Source organism: Rosa rugosa, chromosome 2, assembly GCF_958449725.1.
Source record: "Rosa rugosa chromosome 2, drRosRugo1.1, whole genome shotgun sequence".
Lineage (NCBI taxonomy): Eukaryota > Viridiplantae > Streptophyta > Magnoliopsida > Rosales > Rosaceae > Rosa > Rosa rugosa.
In genome coordinates this window covers 3,785,046-3,805,463 of record NC_084821.1, presented here as the reverse complement: position 1 = coordinate 3,805,463, position 20,418 = coordinate 3,785,046, and the positions used below count along the sequence as shown (strand labels likewise).

The window sequence follows — 20,418 nt, the reverse complement described above, 5'->3', positions numbered from 1 at the left end:
TCAAAAACATATTGTATGAATACTCACCAAAAAACAAATATCCATACATACCCAGAAAGCAAAACAAATAAAACTTTCAAGCGTAAAAGGAATTTTTTAAATTAAATCATCTATGATATAGCTAATGAACCAGCAAACTGTAGTAAAAAAGAACTAAACTAATGTTCACAAAATAGCCTCTTAGTGGCAGAATGAAACTTAGTGTCACCGGACTATATTTCCGGTGGCAACATACTGAGAAAGCTGATAATATTAGTAACTTATGGCTCTGCGTGAGCATTATCTTTCCAGTTTGTCACCACATTTGTAAAGCGAATAGAGTAGCCTGTAGAGCATTCTTTGCTAAATGGTGCATGTTAGAATGCATATTCTTAGGTGATACGCCTGTTATCATCTCGGGTGATTCTCTTGATGCTCATTGCAATCCTGGGTTAAGGTACTATGTCCCTCCTATGTATTCTACGGTTTCATTAATGGATAAGGTGTAAGGGCCGCTGCACCAGCCCTTTAAAAAAAAAAAAAAATAGATGATCAATACCTATAGAGAGATTACATGTTTCTTTGTTCAATATATGTGGGCCAGATAGCATCTTTATTCATTGACACTACAGCCTTTCATACACAAAGGTTTTCACTTTAATGAAGTTTTAGAGTGGGGGCAATGATAGTACTAAAAGTCCAAAACAGCATTAATCTTCATGGGCTGTGAAGCTGATATCACACAACTAAAATAATTCACTGACGGCACTAGCCCTCACTGGGCCTTAGCTGGGTCCGCCAGTGGGCAATGAGAGTACTAAAAGTCCAAAACAGCATCAATCTGCATGGGCTGTAAAGCTGATATCACACAACTAAAATAATTCACCACGGCACCAGCCCCCACTGGGCCTTAGCTGGGTCCGCCAGTGCCTAGAAGCTCGTTTTATGTGGTTGTTGTAATATTTGATTGAGTTAATTACTGCTTACTCCCTATACTTATATGGTTTCGTCGTTTCAGTCCCTGACTTTCGAATTTCACCTAAAAACTCCTCGAACTCTCAATTTCCTCCCAATTGATCCCTGCCGTCAAGCCCCGTCTAAATTGTTTGTTAAATTGCTGACGTGGCATCCATTTCATGATGAAATGTCTATTTTACCCTCAATCCATTTCATCCATTTCGTTTTTTTTTTTTCCCCTTTTTCCTTTTGACCTTTTCTCCTTCCACGCTCTCTCTCCTCCTTTGTTTCTCCCCGTCTTCTTCTTCCTTATCACCGACAATTCTGAATCAGCGAAAATCCAAACCAAATCCCTGACCAAACCATCCTCAGATTCTTTCCTTCCCCAAAACCAAACCAAATCCCTATCAATACCAACCGCAACCTAAACCAAACTGATCAAATCCAACAAAATCCAAATCTTTACCACTGCTCTTCTCTTACCTTCACGAATCGGTCCAGCCCGATCCCGATTTCCCATATGTCTTTGCAGGGGAGGTGGCCGGAGCGGTCCGAGTCGCGGCGGAGGACGAGGAGGTGGTGGTGGAAAGACGGTGGCTTTTGCAGATTGTGATCGGTTCAGAGCCCTGAGCGACAAAACCGACACATCCAGACTTGAATCGAACCTCACATGATCTGCCTTCATGCATGTTGAGAGCCCCGTGCCCTAACGCCGCCGCTACCACCACCATCTCCGCCAATCCTCAGCCTCCAAAGCCCTAAACGACGACACCCGGCTCGATCGGTTGAAGCTCGCGTTGAAGACCGGTATGTTCGAGGTCAACTCCGACTGGACTTGGGTGCTATTTTCATCAACCACAATCGGTTCAGGTTCGATCTGCAGGAAAATTTTGGGAACTCGCCGGTATCCGTCTCTGTCGAATTTGAGGCAGCGAGCAACTTGGATTGCGTGAATAGGGATGCAAATCTGAGAGAGAAAGGTAGAGACTTTTCCAGAGAAGAAGAAGAAGATATAAAGATCGGGGGGGGGGGGGGGGAGAGAGAGAGAGAGAGACAGCTAATGGCGGTAATCTTCTTCTCCGATCTCGTCCCAAAGATGTTCTTGTTCGACCTTCGAACCCATCTCCACTTGTGGCACTGCATGGCGGTCAATGGGAATTGGGCGGCGAGGGTGGTGGCGACGTCATCCCAGTTGGTGGCTTTGAGATTGGTGTGGTCGAGAGAGGACCACTTGTCCTTGAAGATTGAGATGAGGGCTTCGGCCTCGTTGTCGGTCCAGCATGGCGGCGGGGGGTTGAGGAGGACATTGGGGTGTGGGATAAGGAGAGAAGGGAGGGCATGAGGGTTGTGATGGTGGTGGTGGGTGGCGTTCGCGTCGTCGAAGATTTGGAGATGGAGAGAGAACTGAGTTTGTTTTTGGACGAGGAAGACAGAGATAACCAGAGGAGGAGAGAGAGCTGGAAGAAGACAAGGTCAAAAAAAATAAATAAATAAATAAATAAATAAAAGAGGTAGTGAGGGTATAATAGATATTTCGGTGTGTACAGAATGCCACGTCAGCAATTTAACGAAGAATTTGACAGAAAACTGACGGCAGGGACGAATTAGGAGGAAATTGAGAGTTCAGGGACTTTTTAGGTGAAATTCGAAGGTCAGGGACTGAAACGATGAAACCCTATAAGTATAGGGAGTAAGCAGTAATTAACTCTATTTGATTCCTTCCTTATTCACACCCCCTCTTAGCGTTGTAAAGACTATAGTACAGAATCAAGATGATAAGGGTTGCAGATTGCCTACACGTGTTGAGCATCTGATGGAGAGAAAGAAAATCAGTTAGTAGCTGATTACTATAAGTAGTGGTCAAGTGCAAGTGTTAAGCAATTTATATCCTTTTGTAAACAATCAGAAAGATATCAAAGTAGCTCTCAGTTTTACCTTTGCTTTCCTCTGTTCTTTTTCTTCGTCTTCAACCTTTCATCATCTTCATCAAAATCTTATCAAGCGTTCCATCTGACCTACTTTATGAAAGAAGACAAGAATAGTCAAGAAAAACCATTCCATCATTTCAATTGAATAACCAAAAGTGACACTCGAATGGTATTATGCAAAACGGGGTAGTGATGTAATCGATTTGATCCAAATTTCCAAATGAATTACCAATTTAATTTATTCATTTTCTAGCTCATGTGTACTACTTCCCACTATATAAACGCCCCTTGACAGAACGAGTCTGAGTATATCACCAAAGACCCAGTTATGGCGATGCAAGGATCTCTGTTTCTAGGCGTAGTGCTTCTACTTGTTACAGGCTTTAGATGGACAAGCAGTGAAGCTTCTACAGCCAGTACTCCTATCTATGGCACTGGTTTCCTCAACAGGACTAGTTTCCCAGCAGGTTTCATATTTGGGACAGGTTCAGCGTCTTATCAGGTGAGTAGTCCAGTTCGATTGGGGTTAAAATCCTTTAATCTGTGTTTTTATATAGTATTCGAGCCTTTTAGTGTTAATGAAATGTATTTACATATATACATATATGTATGCAAAATTTCAGTTTGAAGGTGCTGCTAAAGAAGGTGGTAGAGGACCGAGCATATGGGATACCTACACCCACGAACATCCAGGTGCCTGTACTGTCTTCCCCCGGCCTCTACTACTTTTTTGACATGATTTCTTGCTTAGAAGTAGAATAGAATGGTTGAAATTTCTTGAAGGAATTCTTGTACGTAATCGAATCATTGAAGGAATATAAGTACATACTTTTTAATGTGGGTTGCCATTTACATTTTTTTATTTTTTAATACTTTTTAATATTTTTTTATTTTTTTATTTTTGTTTTTTTGTTGTGTTCGCAAGTATTAGAGGACTCATGAATTGAAATAGTTTTATTTGTTATGATATGTATCCATTTTATATAAGCAAACACATAATTTATTTGATATAATTAATCAAATAAGAGAGATTTGAATTCTGACATTAATTTAGTCCACCGATTACTATTAATCAAGTTAAAAGCTCTTGTTATTTTACAATATATTCCTTATCAAATCATTGGTTAAATAGTTACTATCCAAGACTTTGGATTGTGGCATGAACATACAAGGCAAAAGCTACATGATTCAAGATATGAAGAAATGATTCAAAACCTTCAAGGGATTGCAAAGCTTCTTTTTCTTTACAATGAACACTTTCTGTCTCCTCGGTGTCATTTTCCTCCCTCTTCGTTCTCCAAATCTACCGTCGTTCTATTGCTCTGCACAAGTCAACATAGCCTTTTCCTCATGTTAAATAATTTATCAAGTTAATGTCGGTTTTCAATGTCTATCAGTTGTGTTGTCCCAAAAAAAAAAAATGTCTACTACCAATAAAAAAATAAAAAAAAATGTCTATCCGTTGAAGCCAAAATTAATTGTCGCCAGTTCATGGAATTAAATTATTGCAGTTTGCTATTAAGTGTGCAATTAATTGCCTTACTAAGGATCACTGTTTTCAATGACGCAATGAAGTTTTGTCTTTGACTGAAAAGATTATAATTAGGTTCAAATACGTGTATCATTATTTCTGAGATTGGCCAGTAATAAGCTGGGTTGGTTTGGCTGTTCCTTTCTATGAAAAAGGGGTCAGTTGTTAATGGTATTTTTGGGGGAGTGTATTCCATTCACTGTCAGTGCATGGGTACTTGCAATATGAATGAATGTAATTTTTTTGATATTAAAATATATAAAAGAGTGGATTAGATGAGTGGCTGTTATTTTTTTAGAGATTAAAATAACTGACAGTGCACTTGCACTGTCGGTGCATACAATCCTCTTCCGTATTTTTGGTTCAAAATAATAAATGAAGTGACTAGTTTGAATCTTATGAACCCAGCTAGCTGGGTTGATTTGGCTATTTCTGGGAATAAAATCAGTTGTCCCTTTTATTCTATTTTAATTCTATCTTCTTAACATGATTGATCTACAAATATTAAAAAAATATTTTCTTAATATTTTGTTCTATTTTTTAATCTTTGTGGATCAATCATGTTGAGGAGACATAATTAGGACACAGAATTAATCTGAAACAGCTGATTTCTTCCCATTCATTTGTATGGAAAAGGAGTAAGTTGTTCATGGTAGTTTTGATTCAAAATAATAAATAAAGTCACAAGTTTACTTGATCTCGTCTCTCCGATACGTTTACAAATAGGAAAAAAATAAATCATAGTTGCGATATGCACATAGCATAATAGATAGTATATACATATATAGTTATATCTTGCTAAACTATTGGTCAAAAACCACACATTTTAACAAAAAATAATTCCACGTGACCGATAGCTAATTAGTCACGTGAACAAATTAATTTCATATATGGACACTACTAGGGTAACCCTCATCGTGATTAAAAAACATCATGAGAAAGGTTCCGCGCGTTAGTAACAATGTAACATTCTGCAAATACCATAAGCGATGTCCTAGCGTGTTTGGTAGACACATCTAATGCTCATCAAAGAAATATTTTCTATGAAGTGATGAACACTTACGAACAAGACATACAAGAATCTTATCTTTCGACCAATAAATCAATGAACCCTCTGTCTATAAGCAATGGCTACTAAAATGAGGATATGTTTGGTAGAGTTGATAATTTAGTTAATTTGTGTAGTTTGTGGGGAGAGGTGTTCACACCAACTGAACATAGCCAAGATACTTAGATATGGGTTTATTGTGAATGCTTCCATTACCTGTACTTGCAAATAAAACCAATAAAAGAATGTATAAGGGATTACAATTTGATTGACTATAGCTTCGTGAAGCAGGAAAAGTCTCCTTCTGTTTTTTCTCATTAGTCATTATGCTACATGTCAAACTTAATCTGTCTCAATCGTAAACAAACTGACTTATTTGTGAGAAATGTCTTGGTTTGGCTTCTCTTTAATTTTCATATTTTTTATTATTTTTCAATAAGATGATATTGAGCCTTGAGGGACTGGTTGGTGAATTTCTGGTTATAGTACTCTCATTTTCTTCAGAATTGTAGGTCGGCGCTTGATGCTTCAAATCAATTGTCACAAAAAATTAATATCACCTAATACATTATTTAATTAAAAAAATCAGAAGGGAGGCCTATGAAATAATATTAACAATTTCATATGTTAATTGCAGAAAGGATCAAGGATGGAAGCAATGGAGATGTCGCTAATGATCAATATCACCACTATAAGGTTTTATTTGGCAATAGATTATGATATTTGGAGCGTTATTAAGAGAAGAACACCAAACAATGGAAATTAATTTGCCTCATATGTTTTGTGTTTTATAAATTGTAGGAAGATGTGGGGATTATGAAGAATATGAATTTGGATGCTTATAGGTTCTCTATCTCATGGTCAAGATTATTACCAAGTAAGTTTCATCAATCGCCCTGCCAAATCAAAAATCTGTAAACGACAATTCTTTAAGTAGCTTGTGTTTAAAGTACCTGGCCCCTGTTTCCATGATGAGACTACAGTCACTACACTAATTAACATGGGCCCTAACTTCATTTTCTTTTAATCACTCTTATCGAATAGATGGAAAGCTAAGTGGGGGAGTGAACAAGGAAGGAGTCAAGTACTACAACAATCTCATCAATGAACTCCTACGCAATGGTTATACAACTAAATCTTAATACCTCTTATCTAACTTCGCTACATCAGTTGAGTAATCAATAACTTCTCTCTATTACTCATTATAATGTAGGTCTAAAGCCATTTGTGACCATCTTTCATTTTGATCTTCCCCAATCTTTAGAAGACGAATATGGCGGTTTCTTAAGCCCTAACGTTGTGTAAGTGAAAAAAAATTATATTCTCTATATATGTTGACCGCTTAGTTATATATCATTTACTACAATGACCTATATGAGTATATGCTTTGAAAGACTATTAGATACATGACATATATGCTGCAACCGCTTGTATATGCAGCAAGCATTTTCGGGACTATGCGGAGCTGTGTTACAAGGAATTTGGTGATCGGGTAAAGCACTGGGTCACGTTGAATCAGCCATGGGCATACAGTAATGGTGGTTATGCAACCGGGTCAAAGGCACCAGGACGGTGTTCTGCGTGGCAGCAGCTAAATTGCACCGGCGGGGATTCGGGTACTGAACCATATTTGGTGGGACACCACCTACTCCTTTCTCATGCAGCTGCTGTAAAGTTGTACAAGCAGAAATATCAGGTCAATAGCTAGATCTTGTTTAATTTAATTTATTAATTTTAGTGTGGTTCCAGTTCACCAAATGACTAAATATTGAAAATCTGCAGGCATCTCAAAAAGGAGTTATAGGGGTGACCCATGTGTCTCACTGGTTCATTCCAATTTCAGGGGCAAAGCACAACAAAAATGCTGCCTTACGATCTTTGGATTTTATGCTTGGATGGTGAGTATTAACAAAATATTACAATTATATATACATTAATTAAATTCTCTGTTATAATCTTCAATTCACTGGGCCGTTTATTGCTAGCTAACAAGTAAACAATTGCTTTCAGTATACGAGAATATATAAGGTTGTGGGCAAGCAAATCAAGTTTGATATGAATATACTTTTGAAGTTCACATATATATACTTTGAATTCCTGTGTTGTAGGTTCATGGACCCTTTGACAAGCGGAGACTATCCACACAGCATGCGATCTGTCGTCGGAAACCGATTACCCAAATTCACAAAAGAACAATCCAAGTTGCTAATTGGATCATTTGATTTTATTGGACTAAATTACTATACTACTTACTACGCAACATATACACCTCAGAACAATTCTTTAAACGCAAGCTACTTGACAGACGTTCGTGCTTCTCAATCATGTCAGTTACAAATCAATTTCAGAGCTAGCAATTACAAGTTTTTAATTTCTTTAGTGACAGTCAGTTTTTGATGAAGATATTCATGCTAATTTGTTGTTGCAGTTGCGCTAAATGGCGTCCCCATTGGTCCACAGGTATTTGAGCATAAAGTTAATTTTTTTTCTTTTACTTGTTCTGAAATAACATATATAAATCAGTAACTCATAAAATCTCCATGATTATATTCAGGCTGCTTCATCATGGCTATATGTTTATCCAAAAGGAATTAGAGACCTTTTACTCTACACAAAGACAAAGTATAATAATCCACTTATTTACATTACTGAGAATGGTAAGTATTGATTTTTTAGCCATAATATTTTCAGCAAACATATTAAGTATCAGGTTCAATAAAAATACTTGATGTATGATGCAGGCATTGATGAGTTCAATGATCCCAAATTATCACTTGAGGAAGCCCTCTATGACACTCACAGAGTTGACTATTACTTCCGCCACCTCTATTACCTTCAAAAAGCAATCAAGTAAGTGGAATATATTTGGGTAATATGATGTAAATAATGGCCTTGTTAATTTAGAGCATGACAGAAAGATACATTGAATCAATTATTGCTCTTAATTGCAGAGAAATTGGAAATCATATTTTTTTTCTCTAAATCAAGAAAAGCTATATATATCGGTTATTGTAGATGGTGAATGAGTTGGTTACTGCAGGAAAAAAAAAAAAAAGTGGGAGAAAATTATAAGTCTTAGTTTTTTATATATTTATATTGCCAAATATTATAATATCCCTGATTTATTAAACTAGTGTAAAGTGAAAAAGACGTTAGGGAAAGTTTTGTAAAAAATTGGAGAAATAAACGTACTTCTTTTAATAATAGTGTATAATGATATGTACATATACATAAATATATATATATATATATATATATATATATATATATATATATATATATATCTATATCTATACTATTATTAAGAGAAGAGGCTTTGTTAGCCAAAACTGAAAATTTTGACAGATTTAACCCTGAAATATTAAAAAACTTTGACAATAAATTAAATCACAAGGGTAAATAGGACAATTATAAAATAGATTTTATTAAGAAAATTGAAAAGAAATTATCCTACAACCTCCACTTTTCTCTCCTACTATTTTCTCTCTGCAATAACTACCAATTGAATCAATTTTCTTTTGCAGATAACTTTTTTTTTTTTTTTTACAATTAAAATTTTTCTTACACATGCAGAGCATGTGATTGCAAACTAGTATATATAACTGTTTTCAATCTCTGTTCTCCACAGGGAAGGTGTGAACTTGAAGGGCTACTTTGCATGGTCATTGCTAGACAACTTCGAATGGGGTTCGGGTTACACAGTTCGATTTGGTATCAACTATGTGGATTACAAAAATGGAAACAAAAGGCACCCAAAACTCTCGGCACATTGGTTCAAAAACTTCCTCAAGAAGTATTGATTGAGTGTGAGAAAATAAGAGTGTAACTTGTAATGCAGGCATATGGAATAAGCAGATGAATCGTAGTGAGAACATCAGTAGTGAATAAAACCAAGCCGCAATAAAACCAGCCCTAAGTGCAGAAGCATCAGTAGTGAGAATGTTGTGTTTTAAATGATTACTCGCAAGCGCACGAATCGATTGTAGTATAGTTAGTGCAAGCACAAGGTCGTTCCAACAAGGACTAAAACTCAAATTGATTCTAACTCAAATAACCAATTGAACACAGAAATAAACAAACATTGGGGAAGATTGTGATGATTGAAATTATAACTAAACAACTAAGAATAGAAACAAAAGAATTGAGAGAATGGTTTTTTAGAAGGTTGAAAAATATGAGAGTTGAATGCTAAGACTTTGAATCCACCACCTAGTACGTCTACTCTATTGCTAGCTGACAACCATTGAATTCCCTAGATTTTATGCTAATGATTCCCGTACATAAGCCTTATTGATCCCGGACATATGCCAAAGTTCTTCTAACTTATGAATTCTAACTTATTGATCCCGTATAGAACTCAAGTAGCCAAACTATAGTTTACTTCACTTAATGATCAGGTTCAAGCAAACATGTTCAACTCCATTAAGCACAAAAGAACTAGGAAATCATGCAAACAAGAATATTGACTATGATCAAGCACTTGTATTCTCAATTCACAACTCTTTAATCACAAGATTGAATTATCTTTTGGCACCCTAGAAAACATCTACTCTTTGATCAAGCATCATGTTCTCCAACCAAATAACTAATAAACAAAACCTAGGTCTTATTGACCCCGAGCAAAGATTTTGAATAAAAGTTCGATTGAAACGGTGATTAAGAGTTTAACATAGAAATCAGAAATTCAATAGCAAACCATCTAAACAAATAGAATAGTCATACTAGGGGCTTCATCTCAGCCCTAGCTTAGAAGTTTAGCAAAAAGAAACGATAAAGATAACTAAGAAAAATATAGTGAAGGACGAATAAAGATGGAGGTGACTCCTCTTGCTCTTCTTGCGTCTCAATCTGCTCTCCAGGCCGCCTCTTGTCTCTAGACGTTCTTCCTATTTTGCCTTGTATGTCTCTCTTTAATTCCTACTTGACTTGGGCTTCTTAAGTCTTCTAGTCCAACTTGGAATAGATTTCTTCTCTCCAAAGAAACACAAGGTTATTATAGTCAACGTAAGAAATTACTCCAAATATGTCAGACACGTTCAGTCTTGTTCCATTCAAGTGCTAAGATCAACGGACTTGGGCCTCACAAGTCAGATTCCAAAAAGATATGCAAAATCCGTCAGAATCTACCTTCCCGAACTAGGTTCACTTAAATCATCATAACTTCCTCCACAAGAATGCGAATCCACTTCCGTAAAATTACTCAGAAAGCTAACATCTGTATCTTTCCAATGGTATAAGGCTCGCCTGCTAATTCCTTGTGAGAAGGTACAGTTTAATCCTCAAAGTTGACGCACAGCAGAGACAATTCTGGACGCTCAGGATAGCAAGCACCCTTTCAATCCTGCGTTTGACTTTAAGCTCCAAATCTTTCTTTTCTCCAATTTAACCTACAAAACACAAATACAAAGTGAATGACTCAATAATGACAAGTTCTAAGCATAGAATCCTACATATAAGGGTATAAAAATGAATGAAATTATGAACCTATCAGAGAACATCAGTACGGCCTAATTTCTTTGAGGCTGCTAACATAGGCACACCTTCTGCATTACGAAAAACAAATCGAGCAGCACCAACATTATTTATAACAGAGCCATCAAAATTCAACTTCAGGCTCCCAACAGAGGGAGGATGCCAAATAATAATTTCATTAGAAGGGTCATTCTTAGAAGTAGGAGGATTACAACTTACGTAATTCTGAAGCATCGTAGCAGAAGCGAAAAGAACCTGTATATGTTTTGTATGCTTGTCTCTGAAAATTAAATTATTCCTAACTTTCCAAATATAGTAGGCAGTCATAATAGCCATTTCAAAATAAGTAGACTACGGCTCATCATGTAAGGATGAAAGATAATCCAGAAGTGGGTGTCAAGTTGTAGTGGGTGTCAAGTTGTTAATCATACTGTTATTGATGTCCATATATTATATATATAATCTTCACTACCAAAGTGTCCTAATTTGCTCTCCTATAATTAAAGCCAAAAGGTGTATATACTTTCCAAATGCTAGAACTCTGCCATTTCCTTTCTATGAACTCCACATCATCTTGGCTGCCGGAGTGTACTTGCCAAACACCACACCGGTTCACTTCCGGCAACCATGTATTTTCAATTTCTAGTGCAGCTTCTAGTAGTGTGTGAAGTTTGAATTTGGCTCTTGATCTGACCATTATTATTGGCTGTGTTCAAATACTATTCTACCAATAAATAATGGCCATATGCATGATTAATTTGAAATTATTTGCCACTGTATGTATATAGTGTGTCACTCTCTTGACTTTGCAATATTGGAGAAACTACTAGTCATCTACAGACTAGCCACGATCTTATTTTAAATTTTCCGCACTTATCGATGTCCAGCTCTTGCCTCTATATAAAGCTATGCCAAGCATATACAGCCAACTCTATAAAACCCCAGTTATGGCAATCCAGGGGTCTTTGCTTTTGGCCATAGCGTTTCTAGTACTTGGCTTTGGATTTAGAAATGGTAAGGCCAGTAATACACCCCCTGCTCAATATGACACTGCTTTCCTCAACAGGACTAGTTTCCCAGCAGGTTTCATATTTGGGACAGCTTCATCATCTTACCAGGTAGTCCAGCTAGTTGACATCATCCTGATTTTTGGCGGGGCGCATTCCCTTTGGCTATATAATCATTTTGTTTCTGGAAATTTAAAACCTGATTTAACTTGACATCATCCTGTTCATCATGTGTGTAAATTTCAGTATGAAGGTGCTGCTCATTGTGGTGGCAGGGGACCAAGCATATGGGATAACTATACCCACAGATATCCTGGTATAAATCTGTATAGCTGTAGTTCTTAACTCTTTCCTTTACTTTCCAAAGAACTATGTTAATTTACTTCTGCTGTATATGTCATTATACATAATATGATTCAACATTACCTTTTTTCTGATTTTTTTCTTCTGTTAATTAATTAGTCAATTAACAGGCATACTGCTAATCTATCAATTAGTACATCTATGAAAGTATCAGATATTTATCAAAGCATTTTTTTTCATAAAATGGATGGCTCAGGATTGCAAGAATCTTATTCTTCATCTGCTCTGAAACAATGTCTAACACATGCTTTTCTTCACCTAGTTGGATTCTAGATAATGTAATTATATATTGGTATTCTCACTATAACTTATGGTATATAGATATATAGGGGTCCGTTCTAAAGATAATCTGCTTACTTTAAGAATTTTTACTATTTACACTAGTATATGACATAATTCAATAATTTCAATCGTTGATCCTTTAGATTCCTAAGTAAGAATTGTGTCTATAAAAAAATCATCCATAATCATTTGGTCATTCAATTATTTACAATGTAGTATGTTAGATAAAACTAAAACGAACATTGTGATAATCAAATGGTTAAATTCTGATTTGGCTAATTTTTTGTAGGATTCATATATGTGTATATAACGAGAGAATAAATATATAGTTTTGATTATTAAACTACATACTAAAACTTTTGAAGAGATTCTCTCTCTCTCTCTCTCTACACACACACAGTCTCTGCTCACCTAAGAGATAATTTTTAAGAGACGGTGGGAAACAAGTGCATCTCAGTTTCATGTATTAAATGTAAAAGCTGAAATTATAACAACTTAAAACTGTACATTTATTTTCAGTCATTAGACACACACGCGCGCGCGCACACACACACAGTCTCTGCTCACCTAAGAGATAATTTTTAAGAGACTGTGGGAAACAAGTGCATCTCAGTTTCATATATTAAATGTAAAAGCTCAAATTATAACAACTTAAAACTGTACATTTATTTTTAGTCATTAGACACACACACATTGTACATTTATTTTCAGTCATTAGACACACACGCGCGCGCGCACACACACACACACAGTAAGAATCAGAGGCGGACATCGGCAAAAAAGTACAAATGCGGACGTCCAGTTATCAGTCGACGGGTGTCCTCGAAACCAATTACCACCTGTCAGTCATCGATCACACCACCAGTGTCAACCTCAAAACCAATTACTGTCTAGAACTAGCTCATCATTCACCTTCTCCGATCGTGAGATGGTCCACCATCTTGATCTTCATGGTTTAGAGCAAATAACTCGATGGCCGGTGTAGAGAGCAATGGGTTGCTCGCCATAAATTCCTTACTTAGTCTTGATTGATGATCGCTCATTGATTTCCAACATAGTTGCTTGATGACCACTGACATTTAGTTAGAGCATTTGGAGCCGGACTCGTTCTGGATCCTAGTTTTAAGAGAGATAGAGAAGATGATGTGGTAGGACCAGCATATGAGCTTTGAAAATTAAGCCCAGTTAGTTGAATTTCTTTAAACCAACCAACGTGTGACACGTGTTTCGTCCGCAATTTTCCAACTTCATGGACATCCTCTTCAGATCCTTGCTTTGTGTATGTGTGTGTGTCCAGAGTGAGGCCTCGCTCTGAAATTAAAGTGCGCTTTTAGAGTTTAGGGTCACTTTTCAGTCGCATATCCACATCTTGACCGTTCAGTTTTAGGTAATAATTTATAGATCATCTCTGCAAAATTTCAGCCAAATTAATGGTCGTTAAGGCATTGATAACTGCCTTAAAGCTAGTACGGTTCAGGTTGGACAAATTCATTTTGTCCATTGGTTTAAGCGAGTTAGATACCTTAAAGATCATCAATTTGGCTAAAATTTTTCAGAGATGATCTATACATTAGTGCCTGAAAACTGAAAGGTCGAGATGTGGGTATGAGACCGAAAAGTGACCATAAACTCTAACCTTGTACTTTAATTTCAGAGTGAGGCCTCGCTCTGGATAAATATTATATATATATATATATATATAATGCCTTCTAGTGAGGAATCCTTTTTTTTTTTTTTTTTACCATTTTAAGGGATCATTTATAGGACCAACTTTTCTAACACATTTCGACATCTCGACCGTTTAGTTTTTAGGTTCGAGTTTGTAGATTACTTTTGTAAATTTTTAGCCAAATTGAAGATCTTATCTTGACCGAATTGTGATTGAAAAGTGGTGGGTGCCCACAAGCAATCCCTTAAAATTAATATATATATATATATATATATATATATATATATATATATATATATATATATATATATATATATGTTTGTTTGAGAGCTATTGACTCCTAAAGATATGTCCAACACCTCTGCTTCTGCTTCTCTTTTGTTGGCCTTCCGAAATTTGACCTCTACTGGCATATAAATTCTAAAATTATATTGAGGAAATTTAAACTCGACATTTTGAGAATAAGAATAAATATTTTTAACTAATAGATTTTGAGAGATTCATAGATAGAGCCGACGTGCCACATGGCGGTACGTCCAGTCACTCAGTGTTTATGCAGGGGGTGTTTAAGGTATTAAAAAATAGAAAAACATGATTGGTTGGGCACACCAACCACGTGACACGTCTGCTTTACTTAAGAATTTTCATAGAGTTTTAGGCTCGATCTGCATCAATTAATTTGTTTTCAATTGCATTTTTGGTGGTGATCATTATTGACATGATTCATGCAAATTCTTATGAAACAGAGCCATAGAGGCAAATGTACGTTAGTTGAATTATGTGATACTCCTCTCCTTATTATGCTCAAATAATTAAGATCTCATCATTAATTGCAGAAAAGATCAAGGATGGCAGCAATGGAGATGTGGCTAGTGATGAATATCACCGCTATAAGGTTCAAACTTTAGATAACATGACCAAGATCTTCCTATTCTTAGGCATGCCGCAATATGTCTTTATTATTCAAAAATCAAAATTCGTAATATTTGATTTTCGTTTTTGAAATTACTAGGAAGATGTGGGGATTATGAAGAACATGGAGTTGGATGCATATCGGTTCTCTATCTCATGGTCCAGATTGTTACCAAGTGAGTTATTCAATCAGACATCTGAACTAATTCAGATATCGTACACAACGATTCTTTTTTTTTCTTTGTCAACTTATAAGAAAATATACTATACCTGACCTTAATTGAGTAGCCGGAATTTAAAACATATTAATGTAGTGCTTCTACTGATTGCATACAACTATGCAAGGTTTTCTTGTCGATTAAAATTAAATAAGCAACTAACTAGTCACAGTTGAACCAAAAAGTTGAATTTTAGTCCAAGTTCATGGCCGCTCTTGGCGGAATATATATATATATAGTTTATCCTTATTCTCTCTATTTATTGATTGAGTTATTTTTTTGTTTGTTTTTATATAGTTTTTCTTGTTGTTGTTAGATGGAAAGCTAACTGGGGGCGTGAACAAGGAAGGAGTCAAATACTACAACAATCTCATCAATGAACTCTTACGCAATGGTCATTCAACTTGATCTTACATCTATCATACACTTTTAACTGTATATGATGTAAAACAACATCATTTAATTAATTAACATTTTTCTGTTACTCATAATTATAAGCTCATAATAATGCAGGTCTAAAGCCATTTGTAACCCTCTTCCACTGGGATCTTCCCCAGACTTTAGAAGATGAATATGGCGGTTTCTTAAGCCCTCTCATTGTGTAGGTTACTACTACTAAAACCCAAATGTATTGGATGATCAGCAAATATGCAATTGATTTTAATCGTCAAAACAATTTATATATACAGCAATCATTTTAGGGACTATGCAGAGCTTTGTTACAAGGAATTTGGTGATAGGGTAAAGCACTGGATCACTTTTAATGAGCCATATAGTTATAGTGCTGGTGGTTATGCAGTGGCAATTTTGGCACCAGGACGCTGTTCTGATTGGCAGGAACTAAATTGCACCGGTGGGAATTCGGGTACTGAACCATACTTGGTGGCACACAACCAGCTCCTTGCTCATACAGCTGCAGTAACATTATACAAGCAGAAATATCAGGTCCTAGCTAGTTCTTCTTGGTTTTTTTTTTTTTTTTTTAATCTCTTGTTTTTTATTTCCAGGTGGAATTGGTGGTTCTAATTAACCAAATTAATCAATGTTGAAAATGTGCAGTCATCTCAAAAGGGATTGATAGGGATTACTCTAGTGTCAAACTGGTTTGTGCCGGTTTCTGAGGCAGAGCACCATAAAAATGCTGCACTAAGAGCTCTAGATTATATGTTTGGATGGTAATGATTAGTAAACTTACATCAACTGAACTCTGTTATATACTCTTTAACTCGATTAGCAGAATCATGACTTCACGAGTATAATATACTTGATGCCCTTTATATATGTATCCTTGAGTTCGTATACGGAATTTCCATGTTTTGTAGGTTTATGGACCCCTTGACAAATGGTGACTATCCACACAGCATGAGATCTCTTGTTGGAAACCGATTACCCAAATTCACAAAGGAGCAATCCAAGTTGCTAATTGGATCATTTGATTTTCTGGGATTGAATTACTACACAGCTAATTATGCAGCAGATGCACCACACTATAATTCTGTCAATGCAAGCTACTTGACAGACGCTCATGCTACTCTTTCCTGTAAGTACTGCAAGTTCAAAAATTTCATTTCTTCTACAGTTATTTAAGTTTCATAAAAAACTTAATTAGACTTTGATCTTAATGGAACTATATGTCTATATCTTCTGGCAGATGTGCTTAATGGATTTCCCATTGGACCAAAGGTATGCATCAAGTTTTATTAATTGTTTTTCATTAAGTAGTTGAAATCTGGGTCCAGTATTAATTTAAATTAAGCATCTCCAACATAGTAGTTAGAACAGACTTCCCAGGAGAGCGAGCAACAGTCCTAATTGTATTCTACGATTGTATTAAAGTCGGAAATCCTCATTTCTCTTATATTTTTTTTTCATAGTATAATTAACTTCCGGCAAGTGTTGTACACACATAAATATTGTATCATATCCTATATTAATACACCATAGTCTTCAAATGGTACTGGTGCAGGCTGCTTCGGATTGGCTATACGTTTATCCCAGAGGAATTCGAGATCTTTTGCTCTACACGAAGACAAAGTATAATGATCCACTCATATACGTTACTGAGAATGGTAACTATATTTGAGGCTTAAGTGCTTAACTGCATCATCAATGTTCCACATAGTTTTCTAATGCAGTTACTACATATATAATTGATATCAATGTAACATATTATGTGAATAATGTAGGTATTGATGAGTTCAATGATCCCAAATTAACACTTGAAGTATCCCTGAACGACACCCAGAGAGTTGACTACTACTATCGCCACCTCTATTACCTTCAAAGAGCAATCAAGTGAGTGGTTAACAGATCAAGGTTACAAATGAGTTGATCATCTCACTTACAACACTTCTTTATTTTAGGGATGGTGTGAATGTTAAGGGATACTTTGCATGGTCATTGCTAGACAACTTTGAATGGAATTCTGGTTACACTGTCCGATTTGGTATCAACTATGTAGATTACAAAAATGGGCAGAATAGGCACCCAAAACTTTCTGCACACTGGTTCAAACGTTTCCTCAAGAAAAGGTAAAGAAATTTTGGAGATGGAAATGTTGTAAAACTTGTAATTTTCAATGTAGATCACTTCCCTCTCTCTTTCTATTTGTCCCTTGATCAATAAGGTAACTTACTATTTTATGTGTAGAGGAAATATAAACTTCTGTTGAGTAATCAAATTTCTTACGAATATTACTTCATATAAAAGGGCTGCAATTAGTGATCTTATATATGTCACAAATAATAATGAAAAATTCATTTGCTCTGCAGAACTCTCTTCCTTTATATCGTTACTCTGTTTCAGATTTCAGAGTTCTGTTTCATTTTGTACACAATCACTATTCCCTATTCTCTAATGCAACTAAAACTGGAAAGGATCACAATAAATTAGAGAGAATCATAAAGTTAGAATGAATTATTTGGTCCATTTTTTCCCACTGCAAGGGTTGGGGTGGCGTTGAGGAATGATGGAAACTCCTTTGGATCGACCCTCATCTCCTACATGTACTAATAACTAATTTGTGGCCGCTAGATTTAGATTGTAGCAAATTTAAATAGGATTGTACCAATTTTCTGTAGATAGCATTATGTCCTTTGATCAAAAAATTGTCTCCAAACTTGATAAGATCTATGACCTACAACAAAAATGATCGACATCCCATCGCCCAAGCATTGACAAAGCACGAATTCCATTATGCATTCACCAAACTCGAAACAACAAATCACTAATGCACCGTTTAGGTATTCTTAATTTTAATTTAGCTAATTTATAGTCTTTAGTTATTCTTAAAGAGGTCTGTCTCTTCAATTTTTCAATGGGTAAGGTTGCTGTCTTACCCATCGAAAAATTGAAGAAACAGACCTCTTTAAGAATAACTAAAGAACTACAAACTAGCTAAATAAAAAATTAGGAATATCTAAACGGTCTCGAGCACAAAAAGAAATTGCAAAGTGTGGTATCGAATTCCACCAAATCATATCAGACAATGAAACACCAAAATTAGCTAAAGCATCAACAACTTAGTTACACTCTCTATAAATATGTGAAGAAAGAAAGTGCATTTGAGAAATCTAATGAAGACAATTGCCCCACTCCACTCGAAGTTGCCAAGGCACCATATGAGGAGAGTGAAGTAAGGTGAGAACAAAAGACGAATCAACTTCTAACCATACATGCTTCCAATTTCGAACCCAAACCAACTCCTGAGCTTGGGATATCTAAATTGGAGGAGAAAGCACCAAGAATCTCACCCTTATAGTCTCAAAAAAACTCCACTATAACCTGCGCTCAATTAGTTCATTTTCCATGCGTCATCCGTATTAACTTTCACCCAACCAATTAAAGGAGGATACCAATTTACCAGTTAGTTGATCAATTAATTAAGTAGGCTGTTTGCATGCTAGTTACTCTAGTGCCCTACAGCTGTTAAACACGTGGCATTTAAAAGCTTTGTAGGAAGAATAGAGAATTTAGAGAGAGAGGATTTCTATTGATGAAAAATGAGGCTCTGATACAATGGTCGAAAACTGAGGTAGCCATTAGCTTTATATCCTGACCACTTATGCTGCACATTGCTTACACGTGGACTACAGCTGTGCACCACTGGCTAATTAACCATACAGATCAGTAGACAGCAGACTAACTAATTAGTAGCTAGAGTAGCTAACATTATTGCACATAGAGAAAACTTGTGCATGATCAAATGATGTAATTGAGCTGAATAGAATCATAGTGCTAAAAGCATTAATCTGCTCCCTTTGCTCATTGTATAAGGACTGTAGCTCGCTCATTTTTGTCGATGTATCATAGCCTCATTTTCATTTTCATTTTCATTTTCATTAATAGAAATCCTCTTTCTCTCTAAATTCTCTGTTCTTCATACAAATCTCTCACCCAGTGGCATAAGTTGTCCATGACTTTTCTTTATTTCTTGGATAGAATCCTAAATATCACGGGTAATACAACCAGCGCTAGGTAATCCCAAAACTGTGTCTAACCATCGAATTTGACCACATATATCTACGTACTGCATGAATATACACCAACTAGGACAACTATCTCTTTATTTCTGTGAAAAGTTGCTGCACAAAATGAATCCATATGAATGGCTCTAAGTCTCCATCTGCATCAGATACAGAAACTCAGAGATAAAGATGAACTTGATGACTTTTCGTTTTGGTTTATCCAAAAGTAGGCAATTCTCACCACAAGTTTATAAAGGTTGTCTGAGAACGCATACACTTAACTACTTAAGGAACTCTCCCTTTGCCCCCGGTTTTCAAATTATTAGATAAGGTGGATCGGTTTTCATTTTTCCAATCCTAATTAATTGTATGCTAAAATTTAGCATACAATTAATAATGGACAATATTTCTAGGTTGTTCTAGTAGCGTCTATTGCATATGTTGAAAGCTCGATAGGGAAAGGTTGATAATATTGAGAGAGAATAGAGATTGTATTTTTAGTAATGCTCTGATACAAACGAAAATGATCGAATTTGATGGTAACAGGCTATACTTGAGGTGCAGATAGCAGACAAGTGAACTACAG

The 20,418-nt window shown here is 35.9% G+C and overlaps 2 protein-coding genes across 4 annotated transcripts; both read left to right on the top strand.

Annotated features, from left to right (window-relative positions):
• Positions 1 to 2,814: 2,814 nt before the first annotated feature.
• Positions 2,815 to 9,373, top strand: LOC133730174 (beta-glucosidase 12-like). The gene is made up of 13 exons (XM_062157815.1): positions 2,815 to 3,366; positions 3,488 to 3,557; positions 6,081 to 6,139; positions 6,245 to 6,320; positions 6,488 to 6,565; positions 6,657 to 6,744; positions 6,884 to 7,139; positions 7,226 to 7,341; positions 7,552 to 7,769; positions 7,872 to 7,903; positions 7,998 to 8,100; positions 8,185 to 8,293; positions 9,072 to 9,373. Exons 1-13 carry the CDS (start codon positions 3,193 to 3,195, stop codon positions 9,241 to 9,243), a joined length of 1,551 nt encoding a protein of 516 aa, XP_062013799.1. The 5' UTR covers positions 2,815 to 3,192; the 3' UTR covers positions 9,244 to 9,373.
• A 2,393-nt stretch (positions 9,374 to 11,766) lies between these two features.
• Positions 11,767 to 18,099, top strand: LOC133733818 (beta-glucosidase 12-like). Of its 3 annotated transcripts, XM_062161458.1 has the most exons (14): positions 11,767 to 12,033; positions 12,169 to 12,238; positions 15,073 to 15,131; positions 15,249 to 15,324; positions 15,683 to 15,760; positions 15,880 to 15,967; positions 16,056 to 16,107; positions 16,204 to 16,311; positions 16,426 to 16,541; positions 16,689 to 16,906; positions 17,018 to 17,049; positions 17,333 to 17,435; positions 17,553 to 17,661; positions 17,730 to 18,099. In XM_062161458.1, exons 1-14 carry the CDS (start codon positions 11,824 to 11,826, stop codon positions 17,899 to 17,901), a joined length of 1,491 nt encoding a protein of 496 aa, XP_062017442.1. In that variant the 5' UTR covers positions 11,767 to 11,823; the 3' UTR covers positions 17,902 to 18,099. The 3 variants fall into 3 exon arrangements, with proteins under 3 accessions (XP_062017442.1, XP_062017441.1, XP_062017440.1); XM_062161457.1 differs by having other exon boundaries at positions 16,068 to 16,311; XM_062161456.1 differs by having other exon boundaries at positions 11,769 to 12,033; positions 16,056 to 16,311.
• Positions 18,100 to 20,418: the final 2,319 nt, after the last annotated feature.

Coding starts and splice junctions, on each gene's coding strand:
- LOC133730174 (XM_062157815.1), top strand. CDS start 3,193: ATGGCGATGCAAGGATCTCTGTTTCTAGGCGTAGTGCTTCTACTTGTT. Junction 7,342..7,551: donor TTGGATTTTATGCTTGGATG/GTGAGTATTAAC, acceptor CCTGTGTTGTAG/GTTCATGGACCCTTTGACAA. Junction 8,101..8,184: donor TATTTACATTACTGAGAATG/GTAAGTATTGAT, acceptor TGTATGATGCAG/GCATTGATGAGTTCAATGAT.
- LOC133733818 (XM_062161456.1), top strand. CDS start 11,824: ATGCCAAGCATATACAGCCAACTCTATAAAACCCCAGTTATGGCAATC. Junction 16,907..17,017: donor CGCTCATGCTACTCTTTCCT/GTAAGTACTGCA, acceptor ATCTTCTGGCAG/ATGTGCTTAATGGATTTCCC. Junction 17,050..17,332: donor GATTTCCCATTGGACCAAAG/GTATGCATCAAG, acceptor GTACTGGTGCAG/GCTGCTTCGGATTGGCTATA.